Source organism: Siniperca chuatsi, linkage group LG10, assembly GCF_020085105.1.
Source record: "Siniperca chuatsi isolate FFG_IHB_CAS linkage group LG10, ASM2008510v1, whole genome shotgun sequence".
Lineage (NCBI taxonomy): Eukaryota > Metazoa > Chordata > Actinopteri > Centrarchiformes > Sinipercidae > Siniperca > Siniperca chuatsi.
The window spans coordinates 11,810,492-11,830,778 of NC_058051.1; the positions used below are offsets into that span (position 1 = coordinate 11,810,492).

Sequence of the window (20,287 nt, forward strand, 5' to 3'; positions counted from 1 at the left end):
TAACTCTGAACAGCAGGCTTGTGGTTCATTTCTTTGCTGCCCAGTCAATCCAAACAACAGCATAATTCTAATACATTTCACAATATGTAAAAACAAATCTTTGATTAAAAAGTATTTTCTAAAGTAACTTTGAAAAGTAAAATTGGGGATCTGCTAAATTTCTAGTCTTAAATGTTCTGGGTAGATTTTGAGGTGAAATCTTAACATGAACAGGAACCTCAAATTTTATCAAACTGATAATTTAATAATATATGATCACTTGATTTACAATGTATACTAATTTATCTTTCATTCCTGTTGTTGTTATGATCTAGATTGATTGCAGGAGCACACAAAACCATTTAGCCCTTCACTGGTGCAAAAAACAATTCAAAAATAATATTCAGCAGTACTATGTCCATGTCAGTCTCAAGTCATTCCTCAGGATTTAAATGGGTGTCTATTTTGGACTGTAAAACTAAAAATGTAGTATGTTGTGACCTTATTAAAATATCAAAATGCCTTGATTGTCAGACAAATCTGCTGTTTGTTGAGACAAAGTTTTCCATAAACCATAACGCATCACTTTTCCTCTAGTGAAAAGTAGCTGATCTTTTCCTTCACTTTTTATGATTTATGAAAACACCCTGTATCCTGTAGCCAAATCTTCAAACTCCACCCAGATACATAACCAGGGCAAAAAGCAGGACCAGCTTAACATGGTTTGTCTCTGTAACAATAAAACTGAAATGCATCTGTGAGAGAGTTAAAAGCTGTGGCAAGCTCTGTATTTGAATCTGCCGGCTGTACTCTGGGTTTTGCGTTGGGCTTTGGTAGTGAGTGTTGTACTGACCTGGTGCTCTCCTTAGAGCTTGAGGCCAAATCAGTCAAAATCTTTGAGGAGTTGAGGAGCAGCCTTCCATCTGTTAGACTAACATGAAAAACATTACTCCAGTTTGGTTTTCATGATATATAATCTATAAATTTGACTGTACATCGACTGTAGACAAGACACACAAATTTAAGTTAACCATTCTTTGCACATGCGTAACTCTGAAAAACCTAACTATGTCTACTATTAAACTTGAAGCCAAGTCATAACTTTAAATCTCAAGCTTTAAATCACAACCTGCCGTTAATTGTCTCCCCATCAGCATTCCTTCACTCCACATCTATGCTTGTTTTGTAAACATCAGCTGTGTCAGTGTGTTTATATACACAGTCTATGGTCTGTATTGTTAGTAGATTCACATACCATGTAAAAATGCTAATTGCGGTGCCCCTTTGTAGAACTTGTTGCTTCCTATTTAGCTTTTCGTTTTAGTAAACACGCTTTATCACGAAACTGTTAAGACAAAACATGCATTTGATTTCCAAATGCTGGCTACTGCTCTTTCCCCTCTTCTTCTGTGTCCTTTGCATTCTCAAACTTTTCACTCACTGAATTTGCATATTATTATTAGTATTAACAGTTTGGACACAGTTTTGTGTTGTAGAAGGTGGCGGGGGAGAAGTGCAACTGTGATAAAGGTTGGCAAATGACCATATGTAAATGTTAGAGGAACTGATGTGAGACTGTTCCCAGCAACAGATTAATATTGGCTCAGAAATCTGATTACATTCTGTGGCATATACTTCTGCCCTTTCTCTTGTACACAAACTGAGCACAAATTATTGATCAAGCTTTGACTCACTGTAACCTACACCTAATTCTGATCTTAAAAAACACACATCACTTTCTCCCCCTTCATCACCACCCAAGACCCCTTATCAGCACGTCCGCTCGCAGCTCTTTTTAACTGCACTGTCTTGAAATGTTAGCTGCCTACTCAGCACTCAGTGTAATTGAGTGTGTGTTTTTTTCCTCTCATTGAGTCAGAGGGTTTATCTGCCCACAGAGAAGCATCATCTGTGATAATCCACAGACAAATACACACAAGGAATTTATTAGTTTAGTTTGGGTTTAGTTAAGGTTCTGACTGTTTGGATTATTTGTGGTATTAAAATGATTAAATGGAGATTAATAAATCAGATGTTATGGTATTCTGAGCATTTTGTTAAACTGTTAAGAAGGTTTCCCTTGTTATTTTGAGCTGTGGAAACCCAAAGTTGCTTCTTTTCAACACCACTCTATTCAGAGAATAGTTTGTCATTGGTGCAAGTTGGGCTCCAACTAACGATTATTTTCAACATTGATTAATCTGCTGATTATTTTCTCAATTAATCGATTAATTTGGTCAATAAAATGTCAGAAAATAGCGAAAAATGCCCATCACAATTTCCTAAAACCCAAGGTGATATCATAAAATAGCTTGTTTTGCTCAACAAACACTCTAAAATCCAAAGATGTTCTATTTACTACCACGTTAGACTTGAGAAAAGCAGCAAATGTCATAAATAACAAGATGGAAATTGGGAAAGTTTGGCATTTTTGCTTGAAAAATGAATAGAACGATTAATTGATTATCAAAATAGTTGCTGATTATTTTTCTGTTGCTTAACTAATCAATTGTTGCAGCTCTAGTCACAAGTGTTATTTCTGCATAGAAATGTTGCTGTACTTTATGTAGCAACCTTGTACAGTAAATATTAACACCCAAAACTCAGCTGATTAGGCCCTCAACACACTAGGCTCTTTGAATGAGTCTAAATTCAAACTTGAGTGAGAATAAAAACAAGATTCATTTTGATGTTTTCTAAAACTCAACTTTACAAAGTGCTTTACATTATAGATAGGGGGGATACAATGCACCTGAAAAACTGAACTGAACTGAATTTTATGTGGTAGCTGTTAAAAAAAAAAGTTTTTTGCTCACTTCCAAAAAAGCAGAAAAGGGTTGGAGATTTCAGGGCACTACTAAGTGACTGTACAATTCAACACACAGTACTTGTTATCTTATTTCATACGCAATAACATTTGTGTGTAACATTTATATGTAACATTCTAAGCGATTTTTTGTTTCTTAAGCAGCATGTGTTTTCTTGTACTGTTCCACACTGACCCTGTATTGATGTGTTTCAAATTCTGAAATTACAGTAACACTAAACACTACAACACAGAGTAATCACCAGTTCCCTATTTTAAAATTGAATAGACAGCATCCAATGCATAAACTCCCTGCTTGAAACGGCTGTCTATCACTAGTAATAAATCTTTAATTAACCGATTTCTATAGTCACTGTTGCTATTTTAGCAGGTTTATGTTGTTAGCTTATGCTGTGAAGAAAAAAATTAATTTGATACACAAAAACGTCATATAAAACTTTCCTTGGAGGATGGTGCAATGTTTTCTCTTACATTTTGGAGTAAAGTTAACATTTTTGCTAGTCTCAGTTCTTGCATTGATCATTCCTCTGTAGTCACACCAGCTCTTAATGGCCTCACAGCCATGAATATTAGATACACTTCCCTCCACCCCACAGGGCAAATATGATGAGCCAGCCTGACGTGGCTGTACAGAAACAAACACAGTGCTGTATGAGTATCCGTCTGGGTTTCAGAAATTAGACTGTGGCTTCAACGTAATGTATGAATGAATGCAAAGATGCCTGCATGCACAAGCATAAACATACAATGTGCTTTAAAAAGACTTTTAAGTACAATCCCAGTCAAAGCCGTCATTACATTATGTGTAAAAAGTCAGTGTTTCTCTCTGCTGTTGCTGTCTGGTTTTATGTATTAGTGGAAGCATGTTTTTCAGTCATGTAGATGATCATGCTATAATAGCAGATATTCTCCTGAGTGAGATTAGCCTCAATATGAGCAGAGTAACAGAGATGCTGGGTTACAACCCATTATGTCTGAGAGAGAGAGAGAGAGAGAGAGAGAGAGAGAGAGACAGAGAGAGAGGTGAGGGAGGGAAAGGAGGGTGTGACAGAAACAAGAGCAGAGGGAGTAACCATTTTCACACTATTTTAAATCAAGATTCTCCGCTCTCTCCTCTAATTTTCTTCACAGTGCCGCTTGTCACTGGACTGACATCTCTGTCTAGTTTGAATGTGTTGGACTCAAACTATATTTCCTATATTTTCACTGCTGTATTGGAGGATGCTTTGACCGAGGCTGCATAAATGTTCTTTTGAGAAATGTGTGAGCAGGTTGGAGTATCACTCCACATTGCTAAGACATTTACTTATTTGTGCGGACATCTAGAGGGCGATAGTATCTAAAGGAGCAGTGTGGGTGTCTTTGACACAGAGAAGGAGAAATGGCAGGGGAGCTCGTGGTTGGGATGCTCTATAACTTATTACTACCACTGATCCTGCTGATTGGTAAGTTGATGTCTGTTTAATTATTTTATTGATGTGCATTTTTTTTCTGATAGAAATTACATTTTTGGTCTGTCCCTCTCCAGAGTTCAGTTATAGAGGAAAGAGGTCATATTATGATTAGATTAAATATACAAATGGTATTTCTGCAGCAGTTTCAGATCTTATTATGTCAGAGTTGAGATCTGAGTAAGACTAATCTTTAGATGTCTATTGGAGATGCTGTACACAGAAACATCCTACAAAATCAAATAATTTGTATTGCCCTTTTTGTGTACAGCATAATCAAGTGTTTTACAAACAACTAAAACTGCCCAGGATCATGACAAAATAAACCAATAACAGAAAAAAACACAAAGAAAAAACACATAACACACGTTTGTGTACTACCTCTTCATCTCGTTGGCCTGTCTCTAGTCACTCTCAAAATACTTGAGAAAATGCCTGATATTAAAATATTTTTTGTTTCAAATAGACAGGGGCTATAATGTAGACTTTTATAGATTTGGCTACTACTATTTCTTATGTTGATCAACTGGTCTTAAATTATTTTCCCACAACGTGCTTCCCGCGGTGGCTTATATTTCTGTATGGTATCGGCATTGGGTTAATATTAATATATTGGTCATAATTCCTCCCTTTAATGGAAACGGGTTATATTGAAGGCGGTGCATTGATGAGTTAGAGTTATTGTAGTAAAGCTTGTACATGTGTGCTTACTGTTGCAGACACCTGGCGGTTTAGATGAACTGGGGTAATTTCATTTTAGAACTTATTTATACTAGTTTACAAACATTCAAAATTAGGCGAGAGGCAGGATACACCTACACAGGTCATTTGCTTATTTGTTTTTATTAGAGTTTCTTTGGTTGTTAATGTGGCCTTTTTGTAATATATAGAATAGACTGCAAAAAGTGAGATATTAGTTAACTGTCTGCTCTCTGGGGACAAGTTAATTAATTAATGTCTATCAAACATTTGAAGTATGTGTGTTCTTTTTTCTGCACCACAGCTTCTTCATTCCGCTACAATGGTCTGTCAGTGGTGTATTTCCTGTTTTTGCTCACCTTGCCGCTGCTGCCAAATCCCAGCCTGGTCACCATGAAAGGTGAGAGGGGCTCCAGAGACAAATTACATCATAATTACGATTTTACAGGTTTTTGCTCTGACTGTTACAAAGTGTAAAAGTATTGAAGCAAACTTCTACACCTGCTGGGCTTGAAATTCATTTATGTTCTTTCCCAGGTTTCAGATATTTATGCAATTTAAGATGATCACATTAAAATAAGATCATTCCACCATGTAACAAATCATTCTCATTGAAACGGTTTTCCTCCATTATTCAGGTAGTATAGAGCAAAAGCTTTAGTCTTGTTAAGTATTTAGAATTATAGTAAACATCTCCTGTGTTATTCTATATTAAATTCAAAGTTGTGTATATATTGTACAGCACTGACTGTTCTGCATCTGCATGTGTTTTAAGGCAAGACACTGATCTGTGTCCATAAAAAACATTCAAACTTAATATTAATTTGGTAACTTAGCTGAACTGTAAACTGGGTGGGGAAAACTGAGCCAAAGGAAAAATAAAGCAAATTATTTCATTACTTATTAGTTTTAAATGCTATGTCTTTGCATTTGTTTTCTATTGTCACTAGGTTTTGCAACTGACAGGTTAACGTTACATCCATGTATGGACATATGTGCTCGCATGTGTACACAACCCGATAAACCCAACATACAGTACAAATGCATCACATGTATGTTATCTTGCTCCCCAATTATTATATTATGGAATGAGAAAAATTATGAAAATAAACGTTTAATTGTTCTGTCAAAGTTTGATGTGAAGGGGAAAAATAGGGAGAGGAGCAGAGATAAAGCACGAGAGATTATATTGAATAAGACAAAACGTGTGTGTATGTGTGCTTACTGCATGTCTGTGTGCTTTCTCTGTATTGATCACTGCATTCTGATGAATTAAAGTATCTGTACCCCTCCCTTAAAGTAGTTTGTAAAGGGGATGCGGTTGGAACGGTCTAATCAATTATGCATAGCCTGGTAATTACAGTGAGGAATTAAAAGATGTGATGTCAGCATTTTGACAGCATTTTTTCTTTCTTTCACTTTACATCCCTCCGTCTAAAAACTGTTTGCCTTTCAGCCTATCTTTGAAAGCTCCATAGATCCAAAAGTTATATTCATCTCCCTAATATGATCTCGCTCGCCTTGGGCTAAGTGGTCAAATGTGTGTACATCCTGTGTGCATTTGTTTCATAGGTTTTTGTACGTCCACCTATACTTGGAAGAGTGTATGTGCGTGTGATTATGTGACTCCCTTATTGGGAAGCAGAGAGGTTTAAGTGAAACGAAGCTTTTAGTAAAAATCCTGAACATCAACAGCACATTTGCTGGCTCAGCTAATGTTGAGCCACATCACATATTATTGCTTTTGTACCTCCAACCTTTTGATTACAAGTGTCAAACTCTAGACTGAGATTATGAATTGAAGCATTTGTTTGAAAACAAATTCAATGTAAATCTACCCATTTCTATCATTTCAATCAACCTCCTCTACAGGACCAGTAAAGTCTACCAAATTATCAGGAGTTGAGAGCAACAACCACCGAGACTAGGTGTGATACAATGAGACGTCGGTCAATCAAACGATCATGAATCTGTGTTCCTTTGTAAGCCTTGTAATCTACTTAACCAGAAAATAATTTTCAAAATCATTACCAAGACACAAAATATAGGAAGCGAAATTGGCTGTTGAGACCCTAATTTATTTTGATTTAATCTGACTTTTTATTTTGAGCAACATTAAGGGCTTTCCCCATTTTTGTGCTAACAGCATGGCTCTAGGTACGACAAAATTGGTCTGTCAATCGGTCGGTCCATCACTTTGGTCCATACTGAAATGTCTCAATATCTATTAGATGGATTGCCATGAAGTTTTGTACATTCATGATTCCCAGAGGATGAAGCCTGCTGACTTTGGTGATCCTCTGATTTTTCCTCTAGCGCCACCAGCAGACATTTTTGGTTGAGTGTGAAATATCTGGACAATGTGAAATTTGGTACAGATATTCATGTTCCCCTCAAGATTGATTGATCCAGTGACTTTTCATCTAGCGAAATCATCAGGTCAAACTTTCAGTTTGTTTCAGTTGTTTAATTACATTCCCATCAGAATCAGCTGTTCTGTGTTTATTAATAAGTAGCAAATGTAAGCAGGCTAGAACACTAAACTACTATGGTGAACATGGTAAACTTTATACCTGCTAAACATCAGCATGTTAGCATTATTATTGTGAACATGTTAGCATATTGATGTGAGCATTTAGCTTAAAGCACCACTGTGACTACAGCCTCACAGAGCCGCTAGCATAGCTGTAGTCTTGTTAAACAGTGAATCTGCTACAGCAAATGTTGAAATGGGACTTGTTTCCATGTGATCAGCAAGCGTCATCTATACACTAGAAGAACTGCATTATAAGACACTTGCGCACTGGCTTCAACATTCAGCTAACATTCAGTGCCCGTCGTTTGTTTGAAACAAAGTGGAGTCAGTGTGAAGGTGTTAATTTGTAGGACTGACTCTGACTGACCCTTTTTAAAGAAATATTGGGCTTCTTTCGTAAGAAACTTCAGCTTGAATACTCCAGCTGCATAACTAGAACAAACTTGGATATCCAGACTCACATATCTCACATTAGCTGGCTTATTGATCTGTAAAAGTGCAGAACCAGTTCAATTTAAAATACTGCCAAGTGTCTAGGAGACAATATTCTACTGAAAAATGTCTTGCAGAGAAGTACGAGGTCCATCAATTACTGTGTGTGTGTGTGTGCGCGCGCGCGTGTGTTTACCATCAGATCTCAGCCAATCGCTTATATCTGGTGGTGCTGTCTCTCTCTAAGCAGATGAATACAGAGTAGTATGATTTATCAAAGGTTATAATCCCCCTTAAGTCATTTAGGCAGGAGAAAATTGAGAATTGTAATTGAGTGGAATGAGAGTCCACAAACACATGGGTTACAGCAACTACTGTGAACATAACTTAAAATGCTTAAAATACTTGTTATTCAATACAACTTGTGAAATCTGAAATTGCAAAAAGTTTCACAAGTGTGGACTGCTCCAATTTAGAAGTAAAATTAGCTGAAGATGAAACCCCAACATTTACAGCTCACAAAATGTTCCTTGACATATAATCACTATAAATAAATACTGTAAACCATGAACCACCTCTAGCTTAGTACATTATCAATATATACAATTTGTTCTGAATTTATTAAAGACATGACTTTGAAATTAGTAATTAATTAACTTTTGTTTCCTCCTGGTTTCTCACATTTGCTGCTCTATTCAGGTAAAACAGGTCAGTTCTTGCGGCTGATCACCTATACTAGTTTGACCCTCCTGACCCTGCAGTGCTTCATGCAGATCCCCTTCGCCTACATCCCTTCGCATGGTAAAAACAAACTTGTGACACTTCTCAGAATAACAAAGCGGTTTGTTAAATAAAATGTCACCAGTCCTGTGAGCGGACTTCAAAGAAATATTGGTTGAATTGATTGTGAAAAATGTAATCTGTAACAAATCCCGTTGAAAAATGTAAAACTTTCAGGAACTAAGAAAAACAGCTTTGATCCCAGCTTAATGACCATGTTGTTTTTTTTTACAGTTAGCGGCCACTGGGAAGATTTCCTCTACCATTTGGGCATTGTGAGGTATGGGAGCTAGATTGCCATCTATCTTTCAGACAGCCTTCTAGTTCAGTATAGTACGAAAATCAACTTATTGAGGCTTGAAACTTACTTTTCCATTGTTACATGTTAAATAAATAATAACCAATAATGTAATGATGACAAATGGCAACTACATGTTGACTATCTCAAGAAAGTCTCAGGAGATTGATTTTTATACCTTTCTGGTATGAATGGATAACAGTGGAGATGAAACCTATGATAATGCATGTGTGTTTCCAGATTCAGCTCGGTTGACCCTGGGAACGTTGTGCGTCTCCTAGCCCCAGATGTAGTCCTCTTCTTCTCTTCCCTCTTCGTACTGAGGCTGTGCAAAAACTTACTGCGCCCTATGCCCCAAGTCAGTCTGCACGAAAACGGAATACCGCTGTCTGACCCTGAGGTAACCGTGGACACACTCATCATTAACTGTTATATCATTACATTATGTTAAGAATGCCCAGTGATATCAATCTGATTGTTCCATGGGTCTGGCAGGAAGTGGAAACCTCTGAAACAGAGTCTGAGGGAGGAAGTGACACAGAGAGCTCGTCCTTTGACAGCTCAGATGAGACTACGGTGCCAGTTCAGTCGGCCCCCCCCGAGTTTGTCCAGAAGCTGATAGTGTTTGCAGCCGGACTGAGGCTGCTGCTGTCAGCAATCATGAACACAGCAGGGAAAGTTGTGGTGACTTTACTGCTGGGGCTAGCAGGTACAATACCGCAGCTGGTGTGAGCACACAGGTATATTGTAATTTTAAAATGTTGATAAGTTTCTATTTCACTTTTTGTGTACAGGTATCACGCTGCCCTCCCTCACCTCAGGTGTATATTTTGGGGTGTTTCTCGGGCTGGTTTGGTGGTGGGTGTTCAGCCGCTCCATCAGCCTGCTACTCTTCAGCTCCTTGTGTGTGATGATGGCCATCTTCAGTGGAGGACACCTGCTGGCTCTATACCTCTACCAGCTGCCCCTGTCCCAGCAGCTTGTGCCACCAGAAGATGTCTACGCCAGGTACAGAAGTGATTAAAAAGTAGGATTACATTGATATATTGGCTGATATGGTGCTTTCATGAAATATCAGGTATCAGCATATTCATGTTGGTTTTAGTCTTATGCCACCCAACACGAATAAAAATGATCGGCTTCCGGTTTTTACTGAATGCAAGGACAAACATGTATTTAATGAAAATAAAATGAAAAAATGTGTGTTTTCATTTGTTCTGAATTTATCATCAATTACCTCAAATGTGGAATTACTACCATTTAAATTCACTTTGCATCATTCCCTTTGGCTTTTTTTAATGTTTGCATTTATGTTATATAGTATAGGGCGTGGAGCTGAGAAAAGGCACATATTTTTGCCAGGTAAAAAGGATTTGCCCAATAAGTGTTTTCACATTTCTCTAATGGCTTTATTGAAATCAGGCTTTACCCTCTTCCAAGTTCGTTTATCTCTTTTTCCACTCTCCTTAAAGTTTTACTAAACACAAGCTCATATTTATTCTTGTTCCTCACTCCACTCTAACTCTCTCTCCCACCATCTCTCCTTTCATTCTTCCTTTTCATCTTGATCCTGCACTGCTTCGCCTTTTACCTGTCCCAGGTTGTTTGGTATGACAGGAGTGATCAGAACCAACAGTTCAGACCAGCACACTCTTGGTCTGCACCCACATGTCAGCTGGCCTGACTTCATCAACCCTTTGGTTCTACTACTTCTCTACTACACACTGGTGGCTCTACTGCACAAATGGGTCCACATCACAGAGGAGGTTTGTGTGTGTATTCATGTGTGTGTCAGGGGAATTACGTTCAGAGGCAGTAGTTAGATATTGTATATCTGTGATATTGGTGCTTCACATGATATTTTATATAGGGCTGCACATACATGGGCTAGTCGCTACTCTACTGCTTCTACTATGATATCTGCCACTTGTATTATACAGCTACAACTCCTACTGGTACCACACTGCTACTGTGCCATGAATCTGCAACCTCTGCTCCAACTACCACTGATGGGTTATCACCTCAATGTGACAGATTTTCCAAATGTTTTTCTTCCCTTGAGTGGGTGGGGAGTTACACAATAAATACAAAAGTCTAGCACCAGTCAGTAGAAGCCACTTTTTTTTTGGGTGGGGGGCACAACTGAACTACTGCCAGTGCTAATCTGCCACTGTGACTTCTACTGCTACTACTGCTGTTGCTTCTATTGCTACTACTTCTACCACTATCAATACTACACGCTAAACATGCAGGCACATAAACGTCACACAGTATTCACTTACTTAGTACTACTTACTTAACTTACATGACAAACTCTTAATTGCAGTTGTGTTTCTCAGGATACTGTTGATGGTGAGGAGTCTGAAAGTCCAGCAGAAAGTCCAGAGGCTCCTCCAAGCTTCTCCAGGGTCATCTACATCTCAGGAGATAAGCAGGAGGTAACCTACAATCATGGATATGTTTCTCCTTAATTGTATTGTTCAGTCACATGAGTATTGTTAATGTATTATGTCAGTGATCAGTATTCTACTGTTGTGCTCATTGTTAGATGTTATGGATAGTAGTATTAGCTAAACATCTGTAAAATATAATACAGGCATCATAGTTTTACTGCTATTTATTTCACTTCTAGCCTACAAAAGTCAGTGTTTCAAAACTGGCATCCTACAATATTTCAAGGACATAACCAAACTAAGATGCTTTTTATTTTCAGCTTTTAAGCAGCACAGATGATGAAACCTATCTACCCGATGAGGTAAGTCATTTTATTGCTAAATATTGTTTAAGGTGAATTATGTTTTTGATTGACTGATAATAAGGTGAGACATGTGAATACTGGTCAAAATGTACAGTATGATGTGCTCTCTTTCCTCAGCCAGTTATTTTAATGACGGGGAGTTCCTGGCAAGATGTCCATAGAAACGATCTGGGATCTCTGTTAGGAGGAGCAGGGTATACAAACTGTTACCCTCCACCACACTATGACGGCAAAGACTCACCATCACATGGTAATACTAAACATTTAAGTCTCTAAATACATGACCTCAGCAACAACAATAACTTCACTGCTTTAATTAATTTTATTAGATTGACTCTATGTTGTCCTGAAACCTACATACATTAAGGCCTTGTGTCAGGGGTTTGTTTGGTCTGTATTAAACTCTTGCATTTCATCTTTAACGTTTTCTCTCCCTTGTGCTAGAGAAAGAAGGTGAGGGGGAAATGAGGGAAGAAAGTGAAGAGGATCTGAGGACTCCAACAGAGGCTCCCCCCTCAGGTCCGAGTGGCCTGGTCATCTTTGGACGGCTGGTGCAAAAACACAGCTATGTCAGCGCCCTTATCATCATGATGGTAACTATATAACTATACTAACATTGATTTATGAAGGTTTTGAGTTTGCATGCCGAGTCTTTTAGCAACCACTACTAGTACCATCATGGAGGTCAACAGGAGAGTAAAGTATTTGAAAAGGAAAATTGTTCTGGTTTAGGTGTAGAGCAGGTCAGCTCAGTAATGTTACAAGCAAAGTACTGTAAATAAGATATCAGATCAAATAAAATAAGGAGGGTTCAGATATAAGCTACAGCAGTGTAAGCTGAGGGACTGACCAAAGACGTGTACAGATAAAAACAGAAAAAAAGCATCTACATCTATTTAAAAAGCAGCATACAGTCCACTGTAAGGTAGATTTGTTTATACATTTATGCGACTGCCTTTTCATTATTGATTAATCTGTCGATTATTTTTCAATTCACTGATTGTATTGAAAGGTGCGCATCACATATTCCCAGAGCCCAAGGTGATGTCTTCAGGTAGCTTGATTTGTCTGACCAACAGTCCAAAACCCAAAAGATATTCAATTTACAATTATATAATAGAGAAAAGCAACATTTGGGCAGCTGGAAACACAGAATGTTTGGCATTTTTGATTGATAAATGACTTAAACGATTAATTGATTTTTATGGAAAATAAATAAAAACACTGTTTAGGGTGAGTAAAGGTTAACGTAAGCTAGCTAAGCTATCTAGGTTAACTAGCTAGGTTAGTCAGGAGGCTATGGTAGCATTAGCAACATTAGTTGACGTTAATTGCCAACTTCAAGTAACATTAGGTTTTCACATACAAGGAAAATAACTTGGCAGTAAACCTGATTTTAAGCTAATTGGCCGAATTTAAAGCAATGTAACGTTAATTGTTATTTGTTGTCGTTTGCTAGTTTAGCTAACCAGCTGACATCTAAATAAAACTCCAATAAATACAGACTTCAGCGTTAACCTTAAAGTCGTACGTTTAGCAAGAACGGTAAGAACTGTTAATAACGTTATAAAGTCATTGGCAGAAAATGCAAGAATACTGCAAAGACATCACATGAATGGCCTTTTGGCTGCTATAATGTCACCAAATATATGTGTTTTTAGGTGTGGAGTATCACCTACAACAACTGGCTGACGTTTGCCCTGCTGGTGTGGTCTTGTATAATTTGGATGATGCGAGACCGACGCCGCTACGCCATGATGTCCGCCCCTTTTCTGGCTATCTATGGCACCGTTCTGGTGGTGCTGGGCTTCCTGAGCGGGCTGCGTCTGAGCCGGGCCGAGCTGTACCCCGGTCTCCCCCCGGCTGTGATAGTGGACTTCGACCTCAACAGCTATCACCCTGCGCCCTGTGTCCACCTGGGAGCAAAGGTGAGGCGGGGGGTAAAAGGACAGTAAGTGACATGAAAACACGGTTTGTTGATTTTAATTAAAAATGTTATGAGGTCCTGGAAAGATTTGAAAGAAATAGCATAGGGAAAGTACTGTATATTGCTAATCGAGCTACACACACGTTTGGTTGTGTCAGTATTATCTGTTCTTTCCCCAAATAAAGCTCATGTGTAGTTCTCCTATGTTAATGTCCCTAAAACTTGGTTTTACATCTTAAGTATTTCTCTATCACATTAAAGAAGCAGCAAAGGTTTGAAATTGTTCAGAGTCCTACTTATAGTTTAACAGGCTATTCTGTTTCATCCCGACTGTGTGAGTGTGTTCAGATCAGATTTGATTGGCCAGTCAGTGGCATCTTCCTGGAAACATGAGCATACAGATACAGTTACTGTCATCAGATTCTGATTTTGATTTTTGTATTATTAAATTTTGATTGGTGCAGAGAAATACCACATATGTTGGACCAGTGATAAGAACACTGACAAAACAGAAACACATAAATCTCCCATGTGAAATAACCACTACTGCTCAAACTTTGTCAGATAATAGTATGATCATGTAGGATCCCGTAGCTTATAGTAACAAGCTGATTAAGAAAATCGGTTTTCAGGGTCTTCAAAGCAGATAGGACAGGAAGCACTACAGTTCCCATTCATAGCATTTACAGAAATTGATCAAATCTTATCTGCCAATTAGACACTTTCAGATTAATTAATTCAGTTTAAACCTCACTCTTGTAAAATTGTGCGTGTACACTACATGTTTTGTACTCATGATACACTGTGTGTGCTGCAGGTCTTCTACAGCTTCAGCTTTTGGTTGATGTTTCGTCAGCAGCTAAAGGAGAGACAGGAGGAGCAGAGCTTAAAGGAGGAATCTCTAGATGAAGTCAAAGTCGTGCCACGTAATTTATTTTCAAATTGCTTTTTTTAGAGATTACAGCTACTGTGTTAGAGAATAACATTTAGTTTGCAGTAATGTAAGACCTGTGTACTCATGAAAATCATCCTGACATGTAGCCAGGCTATATGACATAAAGGATAAAAATGTCTTTCTGCTCTCCTCCATTCCCTTCTCTTATTCTCATCCTATTGTCTTTTTTATCTTTCAATTCTTTCCTGTCTTTCCTCACCCTCCTCCTACTCGTCCTCTTCTTGGTTTCCTCCATATCAGCGGAGGAAAGTCAGCCATCACCTCTGGTATCGATGCTGATCTCAGGAGTGAAAGGGATGCTGGTGAAATACTGGATCCTCTTCTGCTGCTCCATGTTCTTTGTGGTCAGCTTCTCTGGAAAGGTATCTTTTGACAGACTTAAAAACTAAGCATGGGAAAAGTCCCACTCATGACATGTTTTTTGAGGAAATCCCACAGCAGTAATGAGGGCTTGATATAAAGTCAGGAAATACACCATAATAGAAATGGTATTATAAGATGCATGCCTGAATTGCAGAGGCCTTCAGGGCAGACGTGTAGTTATTTGTTTTGATAATCTTTCCCCATAATTGACACCATTTTATCCGCTGCTGTGGTGACCACATTTTCCCACAGTGATAATTAAAATTTCCTGTAATGCAATCAGTCACCATTCCACTTCATAAAGTGTGCATTTGCCCAGTAAAACACCTACCAGGGGAAAAAAATACACCCTATTAATCTACTGTAGATTAGGTAAGCAATAAAGAAATCATTCACAAAACATTTACAGGTACAGTACTTGAGATAGTGTACATACTTCTTTCTATTTCATCAAGGTATGTTCAATTCAATTCAATTTTATTTATATAGCGCTAATTCATAACAGAAGTTATCTCATTCCACTTTTCCTATAGAGCAGGTCTAAACCGTACTCTTCATAATATTATTTGCAGAGACCCAACAAATCCCACCATAAGCAAGCATTTGGTGACAGTGGCAAGAAAATGCTTCATTTTAAGAGGCAGAAACCTTGGATAGAACCAGACTCAATGGTGGGCGGTCATCCGCTGCTGCACGGTTTTAAGAGAGAGAGCGAGAGATAGAGAGAGAGAGACGGCGAGAGAGAGAGAGGTTTTTGGGGGAGGAGCACAATGCAAAAACCACCTACAATTTTTAAAATAGTAATAATGTAATGGTAGTGGTAACATTAATATTAATAAATGAATAATAATAGGAATAAGAGCTATAGAAATAATAATGACAGTATTAGTAACAGAGCCAATAACAATAACTGCTACTGTAGTAGCAGTTGTCGAGCAGGAACACAGGGGCAGCAAGTGGCCCACAACCACAGATCCAGTCTCTGCAGCTCTGTAGGCAGAAATACCTGCTGAAAGCGACAAAAGGAGCGAGGGGAGAGACAAGAAAGCACAAAACTATGGGAGAGAGAAGATGTCGAGTTAGTAACATGCAGTAATGGGATACAAATGCATACAGATGGAGAGGAGAGGAGGAGAGAGGAAAATGGTGTATCATGGGAAATCACCTGGCGGTCTAGGCCTATAGCAGCATAACTAAGGGATGGTTCAGGGCTCACCCAAGCCAGCCCTAACTATAAGCTTTATAAAAGAGGTTAGTCTTAAGCCTACTCTTAAATGTGGAGATGGCGTCTGCCTCCCGAACCCAAACTGGGATCTGATTCCACAGGAGAGGAGCTTGATAACTGAAGGCTCTGGCTCCCAATCTACTTTTGGAGACTTTAGGAACCACAAGTAACCCTGCATTCTGGGACCGCAGTGTTCTATTCGGGTAATACGGTATTATGAGCTCTTTAAGATATGATGGTGCCTGACCGTTAAGAACTTTGTAGGTGAGGAGAAGGATTTTAAATTCTATTCTGGATTTTACAGGGAGCCAGTGCAGAGAAGCTAATATTGGAGAAATATGATCTCTTTTCCTAGTTCTTGTCAGTACACGTGCCACAGCATTTTGGATCATCTGGAGGGACTTATTCGGGCAGCCCGATAATAAGGAATTGCAATAAATCAGCCTAGAAGTAACAAATGCATGGACTAGATTTTCAGCATAATTTTAAGGCAGGATGTGCCTGATTTTTGCAATGTTACGTAGGTGAAAGAAGACAGCCCTTGAAGTTTGATCCTGATCAAAGATAACTCCAAGGTTCCTTACGGTGGTGCTGGAGTCCAGGGGAATGCTATCTAGAGCAACTATATCTTTAGATAACAGCAAAAAATAGCAAAGGTGTTTGGGGCCAAGTACAATAACTTCAGTTTTGTCAGAGTTTAACATCAGAAAATTACAGGTCATCCAGGTTTTTATGTCCTTAAGGCATGCTTGAAGTTTAGCTAACTGGTTAGTTTCATCTGGCTTGATTAATAGATATAATTGGTTATCATCCGCATAACAATGAAAGTATGGAGTGTTTCATAACAATATTGCCTAGAGGAAGCATATATAAGGTGAATAGAATTGGTCCAAGCACAGAACCTTGTGGAACTCCGTGACTAACTTTGGCGTGCACGGAGGACTCACCGTTAACATGTACAAACTGAGATCGATCTGATAGATAGGATTTAAACCAGCTTAGTGCGGTTCCTGAAATGCCAATTACATGTTCCAGCCTCTGTAATAGGATGTGATGGTCAGTGGTGTCGAATGCAGCACTAAGATCTAACAAGACAAGTACGGAGACAAGTCCATTGTCTGAAGCAATTAGAAGGTCAATTGTAAGTCACTGGACATTGGATCATTAACATCACTGCAATACTTGAAATAATTGTGCAATATTCTGTGTTTAATACTGCTGTGCAATATCCACCGTCTCATAATCATCTTAATAAGCTACACTTAACTTGACGTGCTGTCAAGTTAAGTGTCATTATTGCACTATTACTTATTACTTATATTATTACATTGTATTATACCGTACATACTTCATATCAACCTCTAAATCTACTTTGGTACTTACACTTATTTTAGCTTTTATTCTTATATCCACTTTGTACTTAATTTATCTTACCTGTAGTATAGCATATTATATTTTGATTTGCTTGGTACTTCTATTCCTTTTATTCTCAAGTGTGCATTGACGTGATAGTGAGCAGCTGTAACGAAAGAGTTTCCCCTCGGGGATCAATAAAGTATTTCTGATTCTGTCATTTTTACCAGTGCCGTCTCTGTGTTATGATTGTGATATGTGCACTCTAAATCCTGACAAATAAACTATTGTTATTTAGAAAGTCACACAACTGATTGCCGACTGCTTTCTCAAGGATCTTAGAGAGAAAGGGAAGGTTAGATATAGGTCTATAGTTGGCTAAAATCCCTGGATCAAGAGCGGGCTTTTTAAGAAGCGGTTTAATTACAGCTACTTTAAAGGATTGTGGTACATAGCCTGTTAATGAAGACAGATTGATCATCTCCAGTAAAGAAGTGCTAACTAAGGGTAAAACGTCTTTAAGCAGCCTAGTTGGAATGGGGTCTAAGAGACAGGTTGATGGCTTAGATGAATTAATTGTCGACGTTAGTTGAAGGTCGATAGGCGCAAAATATATATCAGGTTTTACAGCTGTTTCTAAGGTTCCTGTGTTTGAAGATAAATCGGTACCGGTTAATGGCAGGATGTGATGAATTTTTTCGTTGTTACTACTGAGAGCTATAGGAATACATGGTTCAATAGAGCTATGACTTTGTCAGCCTGGCTACAGTGCTGAAAAGAAACCTGGGGTTGTTTTTATTTTCCTCCATTAATGATGAGTAATAAGCTGCTCTGGCATGTTGTGTCTTAATTTTGGATACTGTAATGAATGTACTATATATGCACAGTATATGTATGTGGGAGCCAAGTTTACAAAAAAGAATAATATCTGCATGCAGTCCCAGGACGTTTTGGTCCAGTAGTCGACATAATTTGCCCATCATATTAGATTTTATTTAAAATGACCTAATCTCAACCATGTTTCACTTGCTTAGGTGGTCGTCTACAAGATCCTCTACATTGTCCTCTTCCTCTTCTGTGTTGTCCTCTACCAGGTTAGTGATTTTTCCTCCAGGTTAGTGATTTTAGTGATCTGGCTGGTAATAGACAGCCAATATTTAGTGTCTCTATCTTTTCAGATGAAGTAGACTGATGTCCTACACATTAGTTATTTATGTGAAAATCGACTATTATGTAAACATTTATTCTCTGACTATATACTGTATACATAGTAGAGTAGGTGAAGGATGGAAATTTGATAGCGATTGTAGGGGTCAATAAGTGCTGAGAAAAACCTGCTTTAATATTTGAGACGTTGTTGCGTAACACACAAAGCCACTATAGTTTCAGGTTAATTTTACACTGTAATGCGTTGACTCCTTAAATTATCATCAATTAATCATTCAACTGTTGTTTGTGCATAAAAATGTTCAGAGCGGGTCCAGCTCTTATATAAACTCTGGAAATGCACACACAAACAGACAATGTACCACTCACTGATACTATTTTACAGTTAATAGTATTGATTATGACTCATAAACACATACACTGTCATTTTTTGCTGCTGTTTTCGTTTTTTTTCTCCCCCATCTTATGCTTCTGCTGACCTTTTAGAAACACAGTAGGCACTTACAGGAAGGCCTAATGGCTGTGGAGGTGACGAAAGACAAGACAACACCATTTGTCTGTTCGGACAACATCAGCAACGCCCTGGTATTTTACATACTGGAGTGTGAGATGGAAGGAATATAGGCAACACTGTTATTACTGATGTTTAGATGTAACTTAGCTACTTGTTTGGAATATACAGAACATTCAGGGCAAACTGTGTTTTACAGTTTTTTAAATATAGAAACAGAGAATTAAATTACAATGAGCGTAACAGTAGAATAAGTAGTGAAAATTTCTTAAGGCCAATAATGATGTTAAGATCTGTAGCTTCAGAGAAAAGGTACTGAATAGCTCTGTCTGTTTCGTCTCCCCTCAGATCCGTTACAACATGTGGCGTCGGCTCCTGAAGACGTTCTGGGCGGTGGTGGTCGGTTACTCCATGGTAGTGTTGATAGCCATCTACATGTACCAGTTCAGAAGTGTGTCTGGGCTGTTCAGACAGATCATGGGCATGTCGGAGGAAGGGTGAGGTTCTGTGTGTCTGCACATATTGGCCTATGTTTATGATTTTTATTTAGTTTTAAGAATGAAGCAACAAAATTTGTTGTGTTTGATGGTGAATTTTGCCAGGACTCCAGGGGCAGAAGAGATATTCTATCTTAATGGGACCTTTCTGGTTAAATAAAGGAAAAAGAAAGAACCAAACAGCAGACTTAAACCTACTCGTTAGTTATCATATCATTACACTTGTCTGACTTTTCAGTCTTCGTGACCTGGGTTTGGAACGGTATGACACAGTGGAGCTGTTTGCACGTATCCTGCTTCCTGCTGCGTTCCTACTGGCTTGTATCCTCCAGCTGCACTACTTCAACTCAGATTTCCTGACTCTCACTGACCTTGACAACGTACCTGCCAGACAGACTTCCAGGTGAGAAGGCAAGCATATGTGCAGGCAGGGAAATAATATCCTACTCAAATAATGAGTGTATATTTATGTCACTTGACATAAATATATCTAGCAAGTCAAGAAAAAGTACAAAAGCACTACAAAAGA

General features: G+C 38.4%; 1 protein-coding gene and 1 long non-coding RNA gene across 2 annotated transcripts in view; one reads left to right on the plus strand and one right to left on the minus strand.

Annotated features, from left to right (window-relative positions):
• Positions 1-831: 831 nt before the first annotated feature.
• Positions 832-13,576, minus strand: LOC122882727. Its single transcript, XR_006379445.1, has 4 exons — positions 13,440-13,576; positions 11,308-11,445; positions 9,819-10,001; positions 832-910 (listed from the first exon to the last, which is right to left on the minus strand). It is a non-coding gene; the product is annotated as an uncharacterized LOC122882727 (long non-coding RNA).
• The window catches only part of si:dkey-11f4.7 (piezo-type mechanosensitive ion channel component 2), a 42,519-nt gene continuing 26,301 nt past the window's right edge, over positions 4,070-20,287 (plus strand). The window contains exons 1-18 of the mRNA XM_044210417.1: positions 4,070-4,251; positions 5,261-5,356; positions 8,624-8,725; positions 8,939-8,984; positions 9,243-9,402; positions 9,498-9,711; positions 9,797-10,010; positions 10,603-10,768; positions 11,342-11,440; positions 11,716-11,757; positions 11,878-12,010; positions 12,205-12,353; positions 13,422-13,688; positions 14,505-14,613; positions 14,883-15,004; positions 18,618-18,677; positions 19,610-19,758; positions 19,997-20,161. Of these exons, the coding sequence (XP_044066352.1) occupies positions 4,188-4,251; positions 5,261-5,356; positions 8,624-8,725; positions 8,939-8,984; positions 9,243-9,402; positions 9,498-9,711; positions 9,797-10,010; positions 10,603-10,768; positions 11,342-11,440; positions 11,716-11,757; positions 11,878-12,010; positions 12,205-12,353; positions 13,422-13,688; positions 14,505-14,613; positions 14,883-15,004; positions 18,618-18,677; positions 19,610-19,758; positions 19,997-20,161 (2,357 nt within the window). The 5' untranslated portion in view covers positions 4,070-4,187. The remainder of the gene's footprint in view (positions 4,252-5,260; positions 5,357-8,623; positions 8,726-8,938; positions 8,985-9,242; positions 9,403-9,497; positions 9,712-9,796; positions 10,011-10,602; positions 10,769-11,341; positions 11,441-11,715; positions 11,758-11,877; positions 12,011-12,204; positions 12,354-13,421; positions 13,689-14,504; positions 14,614-14,882; positions 15,005-18,617; positions 18,678-19,609; positions 19,759-19,996; positions 20,162-20,287) is intronic.